At 39.2% G+C, this 22,979-nt stretch overlaps 1 protein-coding gene across 1 annotated transcript in view; it reads left to right on the forward strand.

Annotated features, from left to right (window-relative positions):
• The window catches only part of LOC118746213, a 150,456-nt gene that overhangs the window by 121,483 nt on the left and 5,994 nt on the right, over positions 1-22,979 (forward strand). The window contains exons 2-5 of the mRNA XM_036480037.1: positions 9,191-9,386; positions 21,149-21,332; positions 21,395-21,452; positions 21,516-22,487. Of these exons, the coding sequence (XP_036335930.1) occupies positions 9,308-9,386; positions 21,149-21,332; positions 21,395-21,452; positions 21,516-22,487 (1,293 nt within the window). The 5' untranslated portion in view covers positions 9,191-9,307. The remainder of the gene's footprint in view (positions 1-9,190; positions 9,387-21,148; positions 21,333-21,394; positions 21,453-21,515; positions 22,488-22,979) is intronic.

The raw sequence follows: 22,979 nt of genomic DNA on the forward strand, positions 1-22,979 counted from the left end.
ATTGAAAAAAACGTTTCTTTGAAAATAATGTAAAATCGCACACGACAAAACTGAAAGGTTGAAAAATCATGATACTTTTTTCTTTCGAAAAAGGGATGCAGCGGGGGGCAATTGACACTTCCTAGGACATCGCCATGTTAAATTCGCCAGTTGCTTGCGTGCAAAAGAGATTTATCGCGAACCAGTACTGGGTCTAAATGTACTAGAAGCGCCCCAGTTCAGAACTAGAGATTTTCCCACAGGGTATGACAGTGTGTGGCCGAGGTTAATGGTAGTGCGTAAATGTACATACAAACATATGTAGATATGCATTGCCTCTTCCCAGCCCATCTTTGTTTTGATATCGTGTTTTGTTAGCGCTAATATGCATACAAATTCAAATATGTTTATACATTTGGATGTACATATGTATGTATACAAGTGTGCATTTTTGTTTTTGGTATTTCTATTCAGCTGTGCTTCAGTTTTAAATAAAAAATGGAAACATCTACATAAATACATACATACGTACTATATGTTAAATTAAGCACAGTCAAAGCTGCCGCAAGAGGAAAAGTTTATTCCCTCTATGCCTATAAAAACACATATGTACTTATGTGTATGTGCTGATAGTGCGTAGAAAAAAGTGTTAAAAAACATCGCTCTATAAACGTCCGTCTAAATCGGAATACATTCGTGTACATATGTATATATACATACATATATACATTAGACTGTCCCAAAAAACCAAAGTTGTTTTTTAAAGCTGAAATTAGTCGAGAACGCAGAACGTATACTTAAACGCAGTCTGTATACGCAGAATTTTGTCGATAACTGGAGCCCTCAGTGTTGCTTACTACACTGTTGCCACTCATCAATGCCTTTTCATAAACTTACCCTTTCAACTACAATTTTTCGTGCTATAATAGATTTTAGCTAAATATAAACTACTTAGTTTTCAACGAAAACCTTATTCAATAGTAAATTTCAAATATTTTAAACATATTTTGAATAGGAAGTTATATCTTTTTTACCATCTGTAAAACTGGCGAAGTGGCAACCATCTAAAGAAGGAGAAATCAGCTGACACGGAAAAATCTAAATTCCGCAGATTTCTGCGCTACGGGCTACAACTACAGAAAAATTCTGCGGTGTTGAGTTTTCATTTGCATGGCGCTTTGGTACCGGTAGGTTTACGTTCTTGACTAATTTCAGCTTAAGGGGGTATCCCCTCATTTTTTGGTTTTGTCTTAAGAACTATCCAAATAAAATTGTATGCAATTACTTACTTTTTACATTTTACTTTTTGTAAGGCGGTATTACTATACTCCTTACAGTATTAGGATATAATATTTAGTATATCTGCGGTTTTTAGAGTTTTACCAGGTTGTCAGGATTTTTTCCAAAGGATCATTAATTATAATATATTTCCAAAAGTTAACGTTAAAATATGGGTATCAATAAAAAGAAAAATTCAAAACAAGATTCATTTCAACTTTTGCTTTCAGTTATCCTTTTGAAACATGTCGAAAATGTCCTTTAAAAATATTATCCTTCAAGATTTTTGATTTTGAATGCATTTTGAAGAATCTTAGTTTAGTTTAAATGCTATTAATACATACATATACAAGGATATTGAAAGATAAAACCCGCAAAGGATATTTTAGTTTAATTAATTTTTTCGTTGTCCTTGGGAAAAATCCTGCCGTCCTAATGCGCTAAAATATTGCAAACATCTCGAATTTTTCGCTCTTCCAAAGTTTTCATGGACGATTAATTTAAGTTATTAACTAAAACTTCAACTAAAAGCCGGCACGGGTATCGTTATCCGGCGGCCATAATAAATCTTCACATATATGCTATTTAGGCTAAAAAACACAAATACGGAGGGTATGCATATCAAAATTGGCAAACTAATTTTTTCCATATATTCTTGGGACAGTCTAATGTACATATACACTAAACTTTTTCATATTTGCCTATGTATACAGGTGCTATAGGTATGTATATATACATACATACGCACATTATTGTTTATAAGTAGTGTACATATTTTTGCTTTCTTTCCATTGAGAAAGAAGAGAATAATTGTTTATAAAAACGGGGAGCGTTTACTCGCAAAAAGCTGTGAATGAGACTGAGAGTTTAAAAGAGAAATTAATTGCAAAAATGTATGTCATTCACAACAGACAACAATAGACGAATCCCTGCTGTGGAATTTCAATCGTCAAAGGAGTATGAGCGTTTCAAGGCTTCCAGCATGTCGTATTATCTTGCCGAGTTGAAGGCATTCTTGACTTCCAGTGCCACCAGTAGCACTATTGGCCGTGCCTGGTGGCAGGCTTCTTCGGCTTTCGGTACCGCCTCGACTACTTCATTAATTGCTCCTATAGTTGAGTGTCCCTTCCTGAAGCTATGTTATTGGGGTGAAAGGCCTTCCTCGTTTTCTATGACTTGCGTCAAGCGTATTTTGAGCAGACTCTCCATCATCTTATCTGCTGTGTCTAGCATGCAGAGTGGCCGGAACGATGAAGGAGAGTTTGGGTCCCATTGGCCTTGGGTATAAGCACTAGCCTCGCCTTCTTTCATTGGCTTGGGAAGACCTGGAACTAAGGCAGATGTTGTACATGCTAAGCAGAAAATCAGGGCTTGTTTTCACTGCTTGCCTGATTGCTTCCACTGGTATGCCATCGGGGTCTGGAGCTTTGCCGGCTTTCATGCTTCGCAGGGCTAACTTCAGCTCATCTGCCGCAAAGAGTGGTGCCTCGGCTTGCTCCTCGACGTACATTGTATCTGCTCTTATCGGAAATAGTGCATCCACTATATTCTTAACTCGGACCTCATCCATTGCTTGCGATGGTGTATGGAACAGCTTCATCACAATCCACCTCGTCACATAACGCTTCTTAGAAGTTCCGTTTACTTTCTTAGCCCTTTTATAGGCTGCTACTCTGGTCCGCGCCTCAGGTCTGCCACAAGCGCGCATTACGAGTCTGTGATTTCGACGGCAGGTCCTTCGCAGTTCTTCGATTCGGTCATTCCACCAGTATACCTGCTTTTTACCTGGCCATGCGGCATTGACCAGCTTAGCGCAACATTCCCTGTTGTGGATCTCTCTCCTTGTGGCTGAAATGCGAACATCGACCCTAGACGGGTTTCATCCTGGTTTCCTGCTAGCAACGCTACGTGTTTGCTCTCGCGTTGTGTCAGTGACTTGGAAGGTGATGTAGTTATGGTCACTGCCAGTCAGGTCTTCCATCACTCTCCATCCCTCTGCCCTTCGAGGGCAGGGTTATATCAGGGATCGAGTTTCCAAAACCCGGTCTTTGATATGTAGGGATCGATCTGGTAACGAGAAACCTTGATTCGCTTTAATTTAAAACAGGAATATCAACTTAGAGACTTGTAAAATGATTGGTACATATACGACATCGTTACAGCTTGGTAGTGCAATAGCAGACGGCTTTGTGATGATGTATGTAGGTAAGCGTCCGTTTAGACTTTCCAATTCATTAAGAGCTCCCAATCTTACAATTTGGTCATTTGTTACATCTTTGAGTTGAATTTTCCTTGCTAAGAGAAATTTAATCTGATTGTTCATTTGCGTCCAAGCCTTATGCTGGATTTTCACGAGGCATTAAATGGCAAAAATTGTAATGACAATGTTTGGCATTAAAAAATATTCGTGTCATTACATTACAAATTTTTCATTAAGCTCATTTCCACATTTTTTTTGCATTTGATGCAAGAATGGGCACACTGACGTAAAACAGTGCTACTAGCGACTATTTGTTGACTCCACTACTTTGTATTGTATCGCTTTCAGTACAGCCTGACTTTTAGAACTGACTGCTTCCTTATTTAGCCGGATGCAGCATTTATTAAAAATCCATTCTCATGTTAAATATATATATGTATAGATGTAAGCCGTGCCTACTACAGCATTGATGTAGAATAATATAAAGTGTATAACGAAGCTTGGTTTTTTGCGTGACTACTTTGAAAGAATATCAATTTATGAACAGAAAGTAATGAATGGAGACAAACCTGTTTTGTTGTTGTGCCATCTTCAGCGTCAAATTTTCTGGAGAGATTCTATAACCTTCAGTATCCTGAGGCTGAATGCTGGTTTGATTCCACCACTGAGCCCGGACTAACACATTATAAAATCTTTGCTAACGGCTCCACAACTGACTCTGTGTCAAGATCAGGGGTCTTTTTCGAAGATAGTTATTGCGAATAAGCTTCACTTTTCTCTTGGGGAATAGGCTTCGGTCTTCCATGCTGGAGTCTTTGCAAGTCTCAAGGCCATGAACTTCTTGTTAGAAAATAGGTGGAGGGAAAGGAGTTTACGTGTCTCTAGTGATAGCTAAGCTGCACTTAAGGCATTAGCCAGGCCTCTAACTACTACTACTAAATTACGTTGGTAAACATAACGAGCTTGCTTTACTCTGTGTGCCAGGTCAGTCGGCATTCCTCGGTCCGCAACCAGTTAGCGCACCCCCACCTTCGGCCATCCTAACCACCATCAGAACCTTCAATCTCAGAATGTATATTTAGTTGTTTGCTGTCCTTTGAGCAGACGGGACTGCAGACAACTTTTTCGACTGCTGACTGGTCAATTCATGTGGCACAAACACCTGACTGTGATAGGCGTACATGACAACTCCATTTGCCCATTATGCGTTGAGGAGGATGAGACGGTGGAAAAGTTTGTGTGCCTTTGAAAAGCTTTGCAAGAATTAGGTATGGGACTAAGGTTGGCAACTGTACTATAATATATCGATACCTTGGCGGAAGAGCGACCTATCTCGGCAGCGAAGAACGCGACCTATTGCAGAATTTTACTGAAAAACATCCCATCTCAGAATTTGGTTGATGAACGCCCTCTCTCAGCTGCCGACCTCATCACATTTTCAATGTATTTTCGTTTGAAGTAGGGCTTTTTTGAATCGGCAACTGAGATAGGGCGTTTTTCAACCAAATTCTGATATAGGGTGTTTTTCAATAAAATTCTGAAATAGGGCGTTCTTGAAAAGTTTTCTGAGATAGGGCGTTCTCGAACTCGCTGCCGAGATAGGTGGATCTTCCACTCAGGTCGATGTAGTATTGTACTATGTATTGAAGAACGCCGTATTTCAGAATTCTATTAAATATAAAATTTGTATAATAATATACTATACTATAGTTTAGTTTTTTTATTTAATTGAAAATAATAAATTATAATGTTTTTGTCCCTTCAAGGGGTTGAAATAAAAAATTACTTATTTATAAATGAGGTACGTTTTTAAAGTCTTTTAAAAATTGTTAAGATTTTTGCTGACGCATGAGTAATTAATTTAAATATAACAAACTATAGGGGGTCTTCATCTAAAGTGATAAACTGTTGACAAACTTGATCAAATTATAAATTTATCATTTTGATAAATGTGCTGTCAAACTTTGTATGGAAATCTATTTAATCAAAGTTTATTAAACGATTTTGGTGGATAAATGTATAAATTTCAGCAAAATTCAACCCCGACAGAATTCCGGCGGGTCGCTTTTGCTACGAACATATAAAAAGCAAATAAGCACATTGAACGAGATAAGAATGAAATGTAGATGGCCATATAAGCTATATAGCAAAAAATTTCATGAAATAATGCGTATAAACTGATAAACTAATGCAATTTATCCCTTTATTATTTTAGATGAAAACCCCTTATGTATAATACTTTTGTCCCTTCACGAGCTTGATATTAAAAAGTACTTATGCATAAATGAAGTACGTTTTTAAAGTCTTTTAAAAGTTATTAAGATTATAGGGTTTCAATTTGCATTAACATCGATATTGAGAAAAAAACATCGATGTCAGCAGCTTATATAAAAACATCGATGGATCGATGTTTCCATCGATGTTTCTCCAGCTCTACCAGCCACTTCAACGAACGCTCCCAAGGTAAAAACCCCATCCTTTGACGGCAGGATTCCTTTTCAAGTCTTAAAGCTCTAGTTCGGGAAGACGATTACAGGATAAATCCGCTGCGCTATTATTTGATTAAAAGGGCCTGCAGGAGAAATTTTGCATACTGTTCCCGACTGCGAAAATAAAAGTTACGATGCATTGATGGGCGCCGAGGAGAGACGTTATGGTACATGCCAAAAAGCCAAAGAGACTACAGGAATTTGCCTCCGAGATTGAGAGGTTGGCTCACTTAGCAAGCTTAAAAAAAAAAACAAGATAACGATTACAGTAATCCTTCATCGAACGAACTTAGATTACGATTACAGTAATCGTAATTTTAAAAAAGTTAAAATTACGATTACTGTAATCGTATTCCAAGTTCGTTCGAGGAACGATTACTTTAATTGTTATCCCGTATTTTCTGTTATAAGGATTTAGATAAATACATATTATCTTCATATTATCGTTAAGCGCGCATTTATATTTCGCAAATTTATAGAATTACTTCGTTTAATTACTCAAAAAATTGTAATTAGAAAAATTGTAAATTTAAAATTATTGTAATCATTCATTGAGCGAACTTTGATTACGATTACAGTAATTGTAATTTTAAAAAAGCTTAAATTACGATTACTGTAATCGTAATCTAAGATGCCTTCGATGAACGATTACCAAAATCCTAATTTAATAATTTTTGAAATTGCGATTAAAATAATCGTAATCCTAGATGCAATCGATTACACATGTAATCCTTATCGCCCAGCTCTGCTCGAAATGGTTAAAATCCATAGGTCATAAGCGGAAGGCGGGACATATATACCAAGCGAGAGACGTATGCGAATCCAAAACTAACATTTGCTGAAACTGTCTCGTATGCAGAGACACATAAACGGCGGCGCTCCTAAGTAGCCCAGCCTACAAAGCCCATCGAGTGGAAGTGGAGACACTGGACGTTATGAACGAGATACTGAAAACGCTAAAGTCAATCGCAGGAATAAATAATCATGTTTCCACCGAGAAAAAGGATGCTGCAAAATACTTCAGTTGTGGAAAGCAAGGCGATTGTAAGACAGACGCAAACACAGGGCTGAAGAAGACGAGCCCAACTCCAATCAGTCGTTGAACTAAAACGAGGCAAATTTGCAGAAAAGCGAACAACGTTACTGTTGGTGGATATTTGAATGGGCAAGAGCGAGTTCTGAGAGCGGATACTGAAGCGTCAAATTCCATTATTCGATCTGATTTTGCCACTTGGTGTGTGAAGTCATTAGCTGGATCAAAGTTGCAGACTACAACTGGTGAGCGCACCCAAATTTGGCCCCGTACAACAAGGTTATAGTGGCAGACATTGTGGATGAAGTCATCATCGGCGTGGACATTCTACTTGGCCAAGGCATGAAGATTGACCTGCAGGGAATGATCCTGACATATCGCGACTAGGAAAGTGCCACTTAGGATTGGGTACTACAGCCAGCACTGCAGTAGACGGTTGCTCTTAGAGGAACTCTCGAAGATTTCACCAGAAACAGAAGTGTCCGGAAATGTCGAAAGCTGTAGAAGCAGCGGCGCGCTTCGACGTATCCAGGAAAAGGTCGTTGTTGGCAGAGAATGCAAAGGCAAGCAGTAAAGCCTGAGGTCCAGGTTGAGGCTATACGTGTCCGGTCAATGAAGTTGACATCGGTGAAAACCAATATGGAGTACAACTACGGAAGTTTCAGCGTGAGGACTCAGATTAAGCAGTTGTGATGCGAGGATTGGAGCAGAGAAAGCTTCCGACCAGGGACGAAGTGAGGAAAACTTTGAGCGCTCAAAATATTTTGTGATTTCATAATAGAAAAGGGTAAAGCAATAAACTCCGACTTCACTTCTTTGGTCCACCCAACTCAACACTACTTGAGCTATTCTACTCTGTACGCAATAAACACAAAACATATCTAAACCACTCTCGAATGTTTTGGTAACGTTTTGCTGCAACAATGCCATGGACAATCTAGAAAATGTTTAAAAAATTACACCTTGCTACTAATTATTTTGTATGCAATATTGTAATGAAATTGTAAAAGCTAGCTTTTCGAAAACTGAGTAACGAAATAAAAAGTAACTTAATTTTCATATTTTTTCAGGTCAATTCCCTAGCCACGCCTGAATGAACCTTAAACATTCCCTTTGGCAAAACTACAAATGCACTCAAAGAATAAATTTTGGTAGCACTTTCCAAACTGGGTAAATTGGCGCTCGCCGTTGCTCTCTCGCTATTTTGCGTTTGCTCACTTTCGCAATCTAAACTCCATGTATTTCATTGAACTTTGCTGAACTTTTTCTTGCGCCAGCGCATTATCCCAACCACCCTGAAGATACCCGTTGCATATTTTACTACAAATATTTACACTTCACCATAGTTGTATTCAAAAAAACATGTCCCAGTGGGAATTAGGAGCACGTAATAATACCTTATTAGCAACTTACTCTTCACCTGGCAGTCATTACCATTTACCTGCCGAACGTCCCTTACTTTTACAAAGGCATGGCCGCCTTATGTAAGTAGGAATTTAGAATGTACATTTGGTATCAGACATACTTCTGAGCCGCTATACAAAGTAAGTTACGTGTAATGCAGAGCAGTCGCTCGGAGTAGTTCGGTGCTTGGAAATAACTTCGGCTGCACGTTATTTTGCAACTGACAACGTAATGTGTCTTCGGAGGTGTTCATTTTGCCCTTTACTAGTAGATGACATTAGCCATGATGACAATTTTGGTACTAAAAACTGAAAGAAAACATGGCTTACCTCGGAAGGTGCTTACCTATTTTCCCAGTGGGGTATGTATGTATGTATGTATGTATGTAGGCATGTATGTACACAATATGTGCATATTTATATATGTGAATACATGTGCAACGATGTACATACATACGTACATAAAGGTACATCTATGTATATATATTTGTACATTCCTCTCCATATGCAATCCTTTTTCTTAGTCTCAATTTTTCTTTTTAATCTCAAGCTTTCGCTTCGGTACAAATCTGTTGTAACTCGTTGGTTCTTCATTACATCTACCATCATTCTTTGGCTCTGTGTACAAATTAAATTTCACCACGGGTGGTTTATCTCAGTTCTATGCTTCACCTCGCCTGAAATTTATTATTTATTTGTTAAGGAATTATCGTTTTTTTTTGTGAATACATACATATACATATGTAAATTGCTCCACACATAAAATACATACATATGTATAATATTCTATTAACTTACCACCTTACAGGAATCACAAAAGGAGGTGCAGCGGTAAAACGCTGTAAATTAGTTGTGGAGCAGTTTAGAAAGCAGAAGCAGCAGCAGCAGCGCATATTTCAGCGGCAACGCTGCTGCTACACGGATTATGGGCTGTGGACAAAGTAAAATCCATTTATATCCCAGAAAATCAAAAAGCAAAGCAAATGGAAAGAAAGGAGGTCACGGTAAGTGTCACAGAATTGTGTAAAAATCGTTTAACATTCTTTTTGTCAAGATACTCAATAATTAATTGTACGTATGATACTCGTACGAATCATCCCTGCAAATCATTTTTACAGAGTATACTGAATTGTAGAGAAATTTTAGACAATTCGTAAAGATCTCATCTGAGTTTTGGCGAATTTTCTAAAATGAAATAAACTATGCACACTTCGTTCACGAAATTTCGGAAGAAAATCGGTAAAGCAATGAAAATAATGCTGCTATTTGAAGAATTTCAAGCAGATTTTTTTCTGAATTGTCTTCATTTTTCGTACAGAAATTTCTCTACGAGTTCGTGTCAACCGCTTCATATAATTTTCTTTGAAGATTCGTAAAAAAATCGTTACAGAAATGAGATACTCCTAAAGATTTCGTTAAGAAGTCCTTTCTTTTGTAACAGGTAATCTCGCAAACGGCAGGTCCGATTTTCATGAAATTTTGTGTATAAATAGCTTTCAGCAGCTACCATATCAAGGGGCCAAAATAATTTACTTTTTTCCGGAAGGTGGACCAGGGACCGATCTATTCTAAAAAATCTTATTTATTGCTTGACATTTTGTACGTAGGAACCTTTTTGTCTAGATTTACATATTGTATCCTCTTTTCCGGTAAGTGGACCAGGGACCGATCTATTCGAAAAAATCGTAACTAAGGTGCGATTTGCTTTAAATTTGGGACGTAGGTAACTTTGTGCCTAGATTGCCATTTAGGATCCATTTCTCCCCGTAACTGGATCAGGGATCTATTTGAAAAAAGCGTATTTACGGTTCGATTTGCTTTAAATTTGGCACGTAGATAGCTGTTTGCCTAGGTTAACATAAAGGATCCCTTTTTTCTGTAAGTGGACCAAGGACGGATCTGTTCGAAAAAAAATCGTATTTTTAGTCCGTTTTGCTTGAAATTTTGGCACGTAGGCAGCTTATTGCCAGGGTTAAGGTATAGGATACCTTTTTCTGATAGATGGACCAGGGATCGATCTATTCGAAAAATTTTGTTCATGGTCCGTTTTGCTTGAAATTCGGTACACGTGTTCTAGATATAGTTCTAGTTTAAGCTGGCCCTAAGGTCGAGTTATTGCCCAAATAGTGTTAATGCATACCTTTTAGCGAAAGATAATTACTAATAAATGAACTGGTAGCCATGCTGAATGTTGATTCCCTAACTGAATATTTTCCTTGCACTATTATTTGAACGCTTTACCGAATCATATACATACTCAGAAATAGAAGTCGATAAGTACCTAAATTTATTCACGGGACACTATGCTATTGCAACAATGCTCTAACGATGGCGAATACCAACGAGTTCTCTCTGTAGATGTGAATGGGAAGCCATTGACACGTCCACGCCTAGGATCAAAGCGACTCAAATACCTAGGCTCATGCTGTTTTCCAGTTTTGCAGAGATCGCAGAGGGAGAACTCTTAAACCTTCTTTACTTCATTTGGGATAGCAAATACTTCAGCAGGTTAATGGTTCGTGACTAATAAGAAGGAAGGACATGGCTGAATACATTTACCGAAGCTTAACAATTTGTGGGTAACCGCTGTTGATCATGATTTGAAGTGCCATAAACTATGAGAAATGTGCATACAAACGCATATGGCTCAAGACGCGGCCTGTTACATCACATTTTGGCTCACATTGCTGTACAAATACATACTTCTGAAACTCGCTAGAATAAGATTTTCTGATTGCTTTTTTTGCTGTTATCTGAAAGCATAACGAAGTATTGCCGACCTCCGGTTTCGACCATTTTTTCACTTCGACCATTTTATACTACTTAAATGAGGTTAAATGTTTTTATTGGAAAACGAAAATATATGAATTACCAAGTCGGGGATGCTCTATCTATTGGTCGTATTACCGACTTCGGTTTTCTACCGGAAGTGGGCTAAACATACCGGAAGTGCGTTTTTTTAATCGGAACTCCATTCTAGAAAAAAGTTTCCAGTTAAAGTTTTGTATTTTTGTCCGCAGAATCTGAATCTGTGGTTAAAACATGTATGACCATTAAAAAGAATGGACTTCGGGTCAGTTCAACCTACATCCGGGCGAAACCGGAAGTCGGTAATACGATCAAAAGATACAGCATCTCCGGCTCGGTGATTCGTCTTTTTTTTCGTTCTCCAAAAAAAACATGTTCGCCCAGTCTAGAAGTCCAAAGTTAGAAGGTCATTTCTTCTTCTTTTTGGCGCTGTAACCGCCTAAGCGATTTTGGCCGAGTTCAGCAAAGCACGCCAGTCGTTTCTCCTCTGTTCCAACTGACGCCAATTGGAACGGCCAAGTGAAGCCAAGTCCTTCTCCACCTGATCTTTCCATCGCAGTGGGGGCCTCCCTCTTCCTCTGCTACCACTAGCGGGTTTCGAGTTGAATACTTTCAGAGCTGGAGCGTCGGTGTCCATTCGATCGACATGACCAATCCAGCGGAGCCGCTGTATTTTAATTCGCTGCTCTATGCCCATATCGTTGTAAAGCTCATACATCCATCGTCTGCGGTACTCGCCGTCGCCAACGCGTAAAGGCCCGTAAATCTTCCGCAAAATCTTTCTCTCAAACACTCCAAGAGCCGCCTCATCGGATGTTGTCATTGTCCATGCTTCTGCGCCATATACCAGCACGGGCATGATGAGTGACTTATAGAGCGTGGTTTTCGTACGTCGAGAGAGGACTTTACTCCTGAATTGCCTACTCAGTCCAAAGTAGCACTTGTTGGCAAGAGTGATTCTACGTTGGATTTCAATGCTGACATTATTATCGGTGTTAATGCTGGTTCCCAAGTAAACAAAATTCTCTACTTTCTCGAAATTGTAACTGTCAACAGTGACGTGGGTGCCAAGGCGCGAATGTGCTGACTGTTTGTTTGATGACAGGAGGTACTTCGTCTTGTCCTCGTTAACCACCAGATCCATTCGCTTTGCTTCCCTATCCAACTTGGAAAAGGCAGAACAGACTTCGCGGTTTTGATACCGATGATTTCGATGTCATCGGCATAAGCCAGCAATTGCACGCTCTTGTAGTAAATTGTTCCTGATCGGTTCAGTTTTGCAGCTCTTATTACCTTCTCCAACATCAGATTAAAGAAGTCACATGAAAGGGAGTCGATCTGTCTGAAACCCCGTTTAGTGGCGAACGGCTCGGCGAGGTCTTTCCCAATTCTGGTGGTATTGCTCAACGTCAATTTACACAGCCGTATGAGTTTTGAGGGGATGCCAAATTCAGACATAGCGGCGTATAGGCAACTCCTTTCAGTGCTGTCAAAAGCGGCTTTAAAGTCGACAAATAGGTGGTGACTGTCGATCCTTTTCTCGCAGGTCTTTTCCAAGATTTGGCGTATTGTGAATACCTGGTCTATGGTGGATTTGCCAGGTCTAAAGCCACACTGATAAGGCCCAATCAGTTCATTGACGGTGGGCTTCAGTCTTTCACACAATACGCTCGATAAGACTTTGTAACCTATGCTTAGAAGGCTGATCCCGCGGTAGTTAGCGCGAATGGCGGGGTCACCTTTCTTGTGGATTGGGCAGAGAACACTTAAATTCCAGTCGTCGGACATGCGTTCATCTGACCATATTCTGACCATTAGCTGATGCATGCACCTTATTAACTCCTCGTCGCCGTACTTGAATAGCTCAGCTGGCAGGCTGTCAGCTACAGCAGCTTTGTTGTTTTTCAGCCGCGTTATTGCTATACGTACCTCGTCATAGTCAGGCGGTGGAACGTCGACTCCGTCATCATCGACTGCGGGCTCGAGTTCTTCTTCTCCACAACTTTCCGTGCTGCTACCATTCAGTAGGGCGCAGAAGTGTTCCCTCGGTACTAGGTCGCTATTGTTCTTACAGGAGTACGCCCTGGTCTTGAAACCATCCGTAAGTCGCCTAACTCTTTGGTAAAATTTTCGGGCATTCTTCCTGTCGGCCAGCGTTTCAAGCTCTTCGCACTCACGTATTTCGGCCTCTAGCTTCTTATTTCGTCGAACACGTCTCGCTTCCCTCTTCAGATCTCTATAGCGGTCCCAATAGCGCGCGTGGCCCTGTAGGCGGCATCTTTTTTCTCTGCAGCTTCCTTACACTCCTCATCGTACCAGTTGTTCTTTCGGGCTCGCTGAAATCCGACTACTTCTTCGGCGGCGGTGTGTGACAAAAACAGTAACAACAAAGTTACAAAACCACTCTTTTACCGAGTGAACTGAGGGAATTATTCATTTATTGGGCATCGCTGACTATTTTTGTCGATTGTTCTGACCATTCACACTCATTTTTAATGGTGGGAAGTTCTAATATCAAATAACATTAATCAGATTTTAGTCTTAAATAACCAGTCATTATAAGAAAATTCCTTTAAGGTTAATATCACTGGTTGCAGTTTCTCGATATGTAATTGCGATTTCTACTTTATCGCAGTCACAGTTCGCAGAAGGCTCCAAAACAAAACATCACTGCGACTGTTCCTTTGTCACAGTCTGTCACGATGACTTTTAAGAAGTTGTCACAGCAGTTACTCGTGACTTTTGAATTGCCGTGACAAAGTCACAGGTGCGCAAATAACTGCCACCTCTAATATCAAATTTCAAAGCTACATTTTTCGTTGGGAATATTGCATCCACTTTAATCTTTACCATCAGTTGAAGTCCCTTTCCGAAGGCATTGCAGTTTGCACAGCATCTTATAGAATATTTTCCTCAATGCTTAAGTGTATTAAAAAAAATCTGTGTTTCCCCCAAAAACCAAACCTTGAGTGGTTATGCATTTTCATATCTGTATTTGTGCATATTTTTCTTTGTGTGACGGTACTGAGTCACTCTTAAACGTGCAAGGTGATAAGAGAGCTTTTAGCGCTTATTCCTGAAATGCATATATTCTGGTTGCCTTGGATTTAATTAAGACTCTTTAAAGCACAGTTACGGTTTGGTTTTAGTTAGTTTTGTTTTAGGTCTTAAGTACTTTTTTTATTTATGTAGAATCGATACGAATCACACTATGCAAAAATTTCATAAACTCGAAATAATGACGAGGTCATGGCCTGCAATTTCAAAATAGGATATCACTTCAATTGGCTTACCTTTCAAAAATTAGGTTATTTATTAAACTTTTAATGCATATTGAATTTATGGTGCATTTTTTGGCACATACTTATTTCGTGTTTTTTGCTCATAAAATTACATTACTTGAATAAGTAGTATGTACGTACGTACATATGTATGAACAATAATGGTATTTTATCGCTTATTTGTATCGCTTGGCATCTGACTTGTGGGTACAGCCCACATTTATTCACCACAGTCGCATCAACAACAGCACCACCAAGCATTCACAATACTTACATTCATGTAAATATATCGGAGGGTATCGACGACGGCCAGCGCCTGCCACCTGTTTACACACGACTTAAGGAGGAGACATTAGTTCATTCTACGATAACTAGCATCACATACATACATACATACATATGTACACATATGTCTCGTTTGCTGGAAGAACGTTCTAACTCAAACAAAACCAAACAAAAACTCGAAGTTTTACCCGAGTTGAGCGTTCTTCTGTCGCTCGTTTACAAAAGAATGCACCTCATCTCAAAATAAATACGAACTCTTTTAATAAGCATTAAATCCTTCTGATTCGTATGGAGTTTTGTTTTGCTTTAAACACGCAAAATTATCTACTCAAAGTTATGAAGAAATACATACTTGCGGAAAATTGATATTAGAAGTTTTTTCGTCTGCTGTAAAATTTATAAAAATGGATTAAGCAATTTTTCACTTAAAGCTAGGGATATATTAAATAATTTTGCCTTATTTTACCGGGTACATTAATTTTATTTCATTAACAATATTTCAACTTTATGGGATTTTATCTCCCGCACACATCTATCTCCTGCAATCAGAGATTTGTACTTAAGATACGTTATATTGCTTTCTCTTTCTTAGGATCGCAACCTTTAATCTTTGAACACTCCTCATAACTCTTTCTATCTGATTTAAATTAAATTTGTTTTCTTCCGATCAAATTAATGCGAGAAATGTCAAAGGTAAGGTTTAAGTAATTGAAGGTACTCGTAACTTGTCTGGCTTGTATCCATTTCCCCCACTGCAGAGACGTATACATATATAAATATGTATTGTACATACATACATAGATACATAGATTTGTACATATGAACGATAGTACATATCTGAACCTCTGCACCAAGCAATGGTATTGAGATAAAATTGCATTAAATTGCAGGTGCACAGTAGCCGAAGTACCTACTTTGCTGGCAAAAAAGGCGGAGAATTGCCAGGAATAGCTTTTTTGTCAAACAATATTGCAATGCATACATACCCACATACATATGTACATATATGGGACATTCATTGCCAAGCGGGCTAACCCATCTCTGCATTTTTCGTCTGATTCGAAACCTTTTTTAAAAATTATTCAAAAGATTTATTTTTAAATTCCGTTTGGTGTTTTTAAAAATTCAAGATGGCGGATTAAATATGGCGTCTAAACTTACTATAAACTATATTTGTCTGTACGACTTTTGTGTATCTGGAGTTGGGTTCTCTAAACAGGAAAAACATACTGCCGTTGTTTATGTTTTAGGATTTCTGATAACGAAAAAATTAAAAAGCCGGATCCAATTGGCGGTGAAAAAAATGAAAATGAATGCGATTCACTTGGAACGTTTTCCTCAGTAAGTTTTTGTGGTTGTTGATTATTAATCTGAAGTCGGGGGTTCTTAAAATCAAAATAGCGGATCCATATTGTATCTACCATATATCATGGAAAAGTTAAAATCGTACATACATACATACGTACATGGCGTATGAGCTACACAGCGAAGGCGAGAATATTACACATACGCCATGTGCGTACGTTCGATTTTAATTTTCCGTAATAAATGGTAGATTTAATATGGATTCGCCGTTTTGAATTTTTAAAATCTGATTTCAAATTCGTAGTCAGCGGCCTCAAGTATCGCCGATTGTAAAGTTTTAAGCGAATCTAATCGATTTGAATTTTTCTAATATGACTACAGTTCTTAATCAACAACTACAATAACCCCCGAGGAAAATGTTTCAAAATGTTTTGACTTAAAATCAGAACACCGATTCGTAATCAAAAACTCTACAAATATAAAAAGCCGCCGTTAGTTTTTCTTTCTTAGTGTTAGGTTCTCTAGAGACACAAAAGTTGTAAAGCAAATTCTAATTTATAGTTCGTTTAGACGCCATATTTAAACCGCCATCTTGAATTTTTTAAAACGCCCAACGACATTTAAAAAAAGGCCCTTTAAACTAGTTTTTCCAAAAGGTTTCGAATTCAATAAATCAAAACAAAAAATGGAGAGCTGCGGTGGCCCGCTTGGCAAAGAATGTCCCATGTATATACAGTATTGGCCAATACAATAGCACCCCCATTTCAAAGTTATATTGTTTGCCACTCATGTTTATTTGTTTATTTTTAAGAATTTTCAATTAAAATACAGTTCATTCTCTCACAAAACTAACATAAACTCAAGCTTAAAACTTTTTAAAAGACCGCAAAAAAGTGCAACAAATTTTCACCCAAATTTCAAACTTTTTTCTCAGAAGGGGAAGAATTTTTTGAATACACCTATAAAACTGTCAATTTTAGTCTAATAATGTGCAAGTTTCAAGTGGCTAAAAATTACCGTTGATTTTTTAGAATTTTTTTCGCCGAGGATGTTGCGGGTTTCTGCCATATAAAAATAAATTATGTTTAGTCCATATATGGAAGCAAATGAGACAAAAAAATTCTAAAAAAATCAACGGTAATCTTTAGCGACTTGAAACTTGTGTACTAAAAAAAATTCTAGAGCTTCTGAGAAAAAAGTTTGAAATTTAAGGGAAAGTTTGTTGCACCTTTTTGCGGTCTTTTAAAAAGTTTAAAACATTGGTTTATATGGGTTTTGTTAGAGAATGAACTGTATTTTAATTGAAAATTCTTAAAACCAAATAATTAAACATAAGTGGCAAACAATATCGCTCTGAAAGGGGGGTGCTATAGATATGTCCAATACTGTATGTATGTACATCGTGAATGTCTGTTCTGCTTTATACTGCATACTACAGTTCTAGGAATCCTTAAGTACTTACACGAGTGTTCATATTAATGCAGTGTGTAAGCAATTGTACAAAATCATAGCATACAAAGTAACACGGATTCCTTTCCTTATTGCTTCGCGACATTCCTCTTTCTGACCTACATATGCATTGCCAAAGCTCTTACGCTATATTATTATTCAGTTTATTCAGGTGCATACGTACGTAAGTGCATGTACATATGTGTGTGAAACATTTGTAATTTTGTTACTAGGTAAAGGATGCTTTGTTTAATTATGTATCTAACCAGCCTGGATCTGTGATCGATAACTTAGATATGTAAGTATATGCATATGTACGTTGTACTGGGTAGCGAAAAAAGTTTGCAATTACCGCTTTCCAGTTTGAAAGCTTACATTGAGAGGATTTTAGAGTAATAAAAATTTACGCCTTTGGCGAGTCCTAAAAACAGCAAAAATCGAAATATCTTCCTTACATTTTTATTTACTTATGTCTCGATCTCAAAGTGTGATATAACGTTCAAGATATATTTTTGAGCTCTATACATTCCTCTAACATCCCGTCGAGCTAGACCAGTTCATTGACCTAATAAATTTTAATAACTAAAACTGTATACTTTTTGCTTTTGTATGGGGATCAACCCAGTTTAATGTACATGTCGTTACCTTAATTAACAAAGGCCTTAACCAACACTTATTTCGAAACTGCGTTTTTCACAGAATTTGGTAGGATGTATTAAAATACACCTTCATTAAAGATTTTAAAGTATTAGTACCAAAAGCAACAGAGTTACATGCTACTTTTTTAAAAAGCCCTACCTGTTTTTGACACTCATTTTTTAATAGTGGAATTCGCTCTTCTGTGTATTCATTGTATGTTGTGTAATTGTAACTGCATGAGCGTGTGATTTGTTGTTGCTAGCGGTACATCAAGTACACATGCAACAACAACCGCATGCTCGTCCAGTTACACTTACGCAGGATACAGCGAATATACAAAAGCGCGAATTCCACTAACGTTTTTTGTTTCTCCTGTAAAACAAATAAAAATGTAGGTTAGGACCTTTGTGAATTAAGGTAACGATATGTAATTATGTATGTATGATCATATAAACTGCAACAGTGCCAACAGATAGCGAATTGTCCTAACTTTATGCATTCGAAAGCAAACACTTGAATATGAATATAGATAGATAGGTAAATATGTAGTTGATGAAAAGCACTGCGACCAGTAGGTCTATTGTGTCCTTAGCTCATCACAACGCCTCAACGAGCCCTAGAGACTCTACGAATTTCAGAGTAGATCCCGGTGGTAGAGAGTGTATGTGCCCCTCTCCCGACCATAAGTGTCATATGCTCCTCTCCCTCCTATTTGCAACGGCCTCATACTCCAGAAGAAGGTGTAATGGAGTCTCCTTGGCAGCGGCACACAAACGATACAGGTCACTAGACCCATTTATGTAATACTTCTATATTGGCAGTAAGCTAACTTCTCAATGTGTAAGCATTCCGAAATCAACCGGCCCGTCAAAATAGCTGTAATCATTCTCGGTTCCTCCTTAGGGAGAACCATGAGTAGCCTATATCTTTTCAGATTGTACCCTCCTATTCAGCTTTTCGACTGACCTAGACCCATGGTGTTACACCAGTGCAGTTTCTCTAGTTTGGTATTCACCTTTTTGAGCCACTGCAAGGAAAGGCCCTTAACAATTGGATATCGTTGTAGACGTAAACATTAGGTCGTCGAGAGAGATTTTTGGTTTTCCGACATTACGCAAAGGAACTAAATTTTGTGTTCCTCCCGGGAATACGCGCTCGAAGTTTTTCTCAATATGGAGGATCCTTTTTACAATGTCTATCCGAAGTCTTATTAACTCCTCCTTATGATGGAGGTACAAATGGGTCTGATGAACTTTTTTAGGCTCAAGCCGAATTTATAAAAGGTGGTATCAATAGAGCAGAAACAAAAGCTACAATAAGAAATTATACACACAATGGCAACCAGAATCGACACAAATGTACAACAAACACATCATTTTGACATTTAGAAGTACCGCGGCGAAAATGTTATTGTTCTACCAACATCACCTTGTATGAATTCGCCTTGGCTGAGCTCCTTCTCGAAAATATAATTAGTATATCAGACCTGGGGTACGGCTCCATTAAAAAGTATGTGACCAGAGGCACTCCCCAAAGAGGCGTTCTCTCCCTCTACTCTGGAGTCTAATCGCTGATGCCCTACTTCTAAGCCTAAAGAGCACCGGTTTTTAAGTCATTGCATACGCTGGTGGCATAGCAATTGTAGCAACGGGCAAACATCTGCGGGTTCTGAGTGTGATATTGCAAAATGAACTCAGTCTTTAAACATTTGGTACAAGGGATGTAGACTTGGCGTCAATCCTACAAGTCCGTAATGGTATTATTCACAAGGAAATAAAACTCCTCTATTCAAACGTCCCACCCTAAATAGGGTGGCACTTACTCTCACATCCGAGGTTAAATACCTTGGAGTTGTTCTAGAGGAGAAACTTGACTGGAAACGAAACATCTAAGCCCAAGGCGGCTATAGGCAAAGAAGAGATATAAAACCCCATCCTTTTCTACGCTAATCAACACTTTGCCCCGATCTAAGGTGGAACGAGTGCAGAGGACGGCTGTCATGCTCGTCACAGGAGCGCTGCCCACTACACCCACCAAATCCCTAGAAATAATGTAAAACTTTCCACCTGTGGACCTCTACGGCGAATTTCGGACCGGCTGCAGTGCGGCCAGGTTAAATACGATCTAGCCATGAACAGACCTTAGATTCAGACACGCAAAAGTACTTGAAACTCTACCGGATTATCGTCTCTCTACCGGAACAACGTCAAAAATAGCCATAGAGCGCAGGAAGGAAATTCAATTATTAAGTGGTTCGGGTAGTGGTGAACTTTTACAGGGTTAGCAATAGATCTTTCGAGATTTGATGCAATACATTGTATAAATCTGACCACTGATGAATATGTAGGATCTGAAACCACTCTAATAAGACGCAATCGGTCTACTCAAAAATGGCGTCATTTTGTTCGGAATGAACATCTTATGGGCTTTATTCGTAATAATAAGAAAGCTTATCCTTAATGGACAGAGTTCACCATCCAAATTGCGCTTAGCAGTTGGTTCATGTACCCGATCACCTCTTTTGTTTTTAAGATACACTATTGTTCTTCTCACTCTCTCAGGCCAGTACAAAAAGTCGTCAAATCGGAAGTCGAAATTCGAAAAGTAGCTCGAAATGCATTTCTTTTGAAATCCAACAGCAGTTTTTCGGGTTCGAGATAGTTTGCAATATTATACGGGAGGTGGATATCCGGATATATCCGGTTAATATCCATTCATTTTATAATTCGATTCATATGCATTCACTTTAGTTATCCGCATATTCTAAACAGTTTTTGAGGGGACCCGTAAAATTTTACTTGACATTTCTGAATCTATTGAGTTACAAAATAAATAATAGAGCACTTCATAAATACGCAAACAATTTCGACTTTGCTGCTAATTTTAGATTCGAATATACGGATATCTGGATTATGCGAATAAAACTCCCAGCCCTACTATTCATATATGTATCTTTGCCCCTATGTAGTTTTCTTATGCACGTTATGTTCTCCTTGCAGCTGACTCAGATGCTGAAACAGACGAAGATGAAGGCCACATTGAAGACGCAGAGAAGTGTCAAAATCGAGAACGTGATAAACATGATGAGAACGATGAGCAAAGCAATAAAGATGCACAGGACAATGATGAGGATGTGTCTGTATCACTACTGCGAGCCAAAAATCTATCCTTGCTGCAAAGCCAGTGAGACGAACTAAAACATTTTTTTTGTTTAAAGTTTAGTACATTCACCCTTCTACTTTCAGAGAAATTTCTACGAGCCAGCAGAACTTCTTTCGCATGCTTGATAGAAAGATTGAAGAGGTGAGAAAATATTTCCCCCTTCGTTTGACTGAAGGCTCCTAAGCCCGTTCTTTGTTTTTGTAGGGACCCGATTACGATTCATCGAGTGAGACGGAGATCGCACTTGAAGAGGCCAGACTGAATGCTTTAGTGCAACACTGGGAGTCAGCGAGTCTGACTGCCTCTATTTGCTCCTCCGCCAGCCGCTCGTTGCAAACGACACCGATTCGCCAAGCACCAGTAAAACAACTGGCAACGACCAGAACCGTGATGCAGCCCACGGTCGCTGTACCGGTACCGATGCCGATGCCAGTGCAGCAACCAGTGCTGGCCACAGACTTTCTAGCACATGGCGTGTCACCAACGGCGGCTCAGTTGTCGGCGGCAGCGGTAGCGGCCGGCGGTACACTGAAGCATCATCAAGGATCCCAGCAGATTGTAATTTCGCACATGAACACCAAAATGTTGCACCAACTGGCCGTTGTGCCACAAATGCCAATCAGCATGACGCCAGAAACTTCCGCAACCACCGCTAATACGTCCAACGCCCTCGCACTACTGCAGGCGTCCAATCAAACACCGCAACCGCAGTACACGCAGCATTTGCTCTCCAGCAGCTCTCCACAACTGCTCGGCAATATAAAGTCGAATGTTAGTCCTAAACGCTTAATAGATGGTCGGTTGCTTATGAATTCCAGTCCGCTTGCACAACAAATGCACACCGTGACAACGCCGCTGCCTAACGCATATATAAGTGGATCAGCACAACAAACGGCAGCTGCAGTAGCATCAGCAGGCAATAGCTATGCCAACGGAGGCGCCAATAGCGGTTGTTCATCCCAACCAACCATGCCCATGCAGCTAGCATATTTCGGACAACCACCACAAATGCATCAGCAAATGCAACAACAATATCAGCAACAGCAGCATCAAACGTCAAATGCAGCATTGGCCATGGCGACCATGACAATGACAGGAACACAAAATGACCAACAAACTCCGCAAGGCCAAAGTCAACCATACTACGGTGACCAAATACAAATGCACGCGATGCAGGTAAATCAAAAATTTGAATTAAAATTCTACTTGAAAGATATGGATAATATGAAAACAAGGCGAATCTGATAAATAGTGTTCTCAATTTGTAAACGTGCCCACCCAGTTTGGATTGGCGAACCCATCCAATCGTTGTTCGTCCCTGGAGTAAAACTTTGCTACAGAATTGCTCTGTATTAGAAATCTATTTCTGCGGCGTATGCCAGTTGCTATTCTGAGGTTAGGTCACATTGCGAGTGTACGGCAGCCTCTGCCCCACGCCTCCAACTCCGCCCCACGGAGCTAATCTGAGCAATTTCTTAACTATCCCACCGTTCTCCCTTACCTTCATCGCGCTCAGTGAAATTCCTGGTTTGTCACCACTTGCGACTGTGTTCTTACTTGCGCAGAAGCCGCAAGTTGACAAATGACTACCTCGCCACCTGCTGTAGAACCCCAACAGGCAGCACCACTAACAGGGGCAAGCCCAACCAAAAGGATATATCCTCTCGG

The sequence above is a fragment of the Rhagoletis pomonella genome, unplaced genomic scaffold, assembly GCF_013731165.1.
Source record: "Rhagoletis pomonella isolate Grant_MI unplaced genomic scaffold, Rhpom_1.0 Rhpom_scaffold_00010, whole genome shotgun sequence".
NCBI lineage: Eukaryota > Metazoa > Arthropoda > Insecta > Diptera > Tephritidae > Rhagoletis > Rhagoletis pomonella.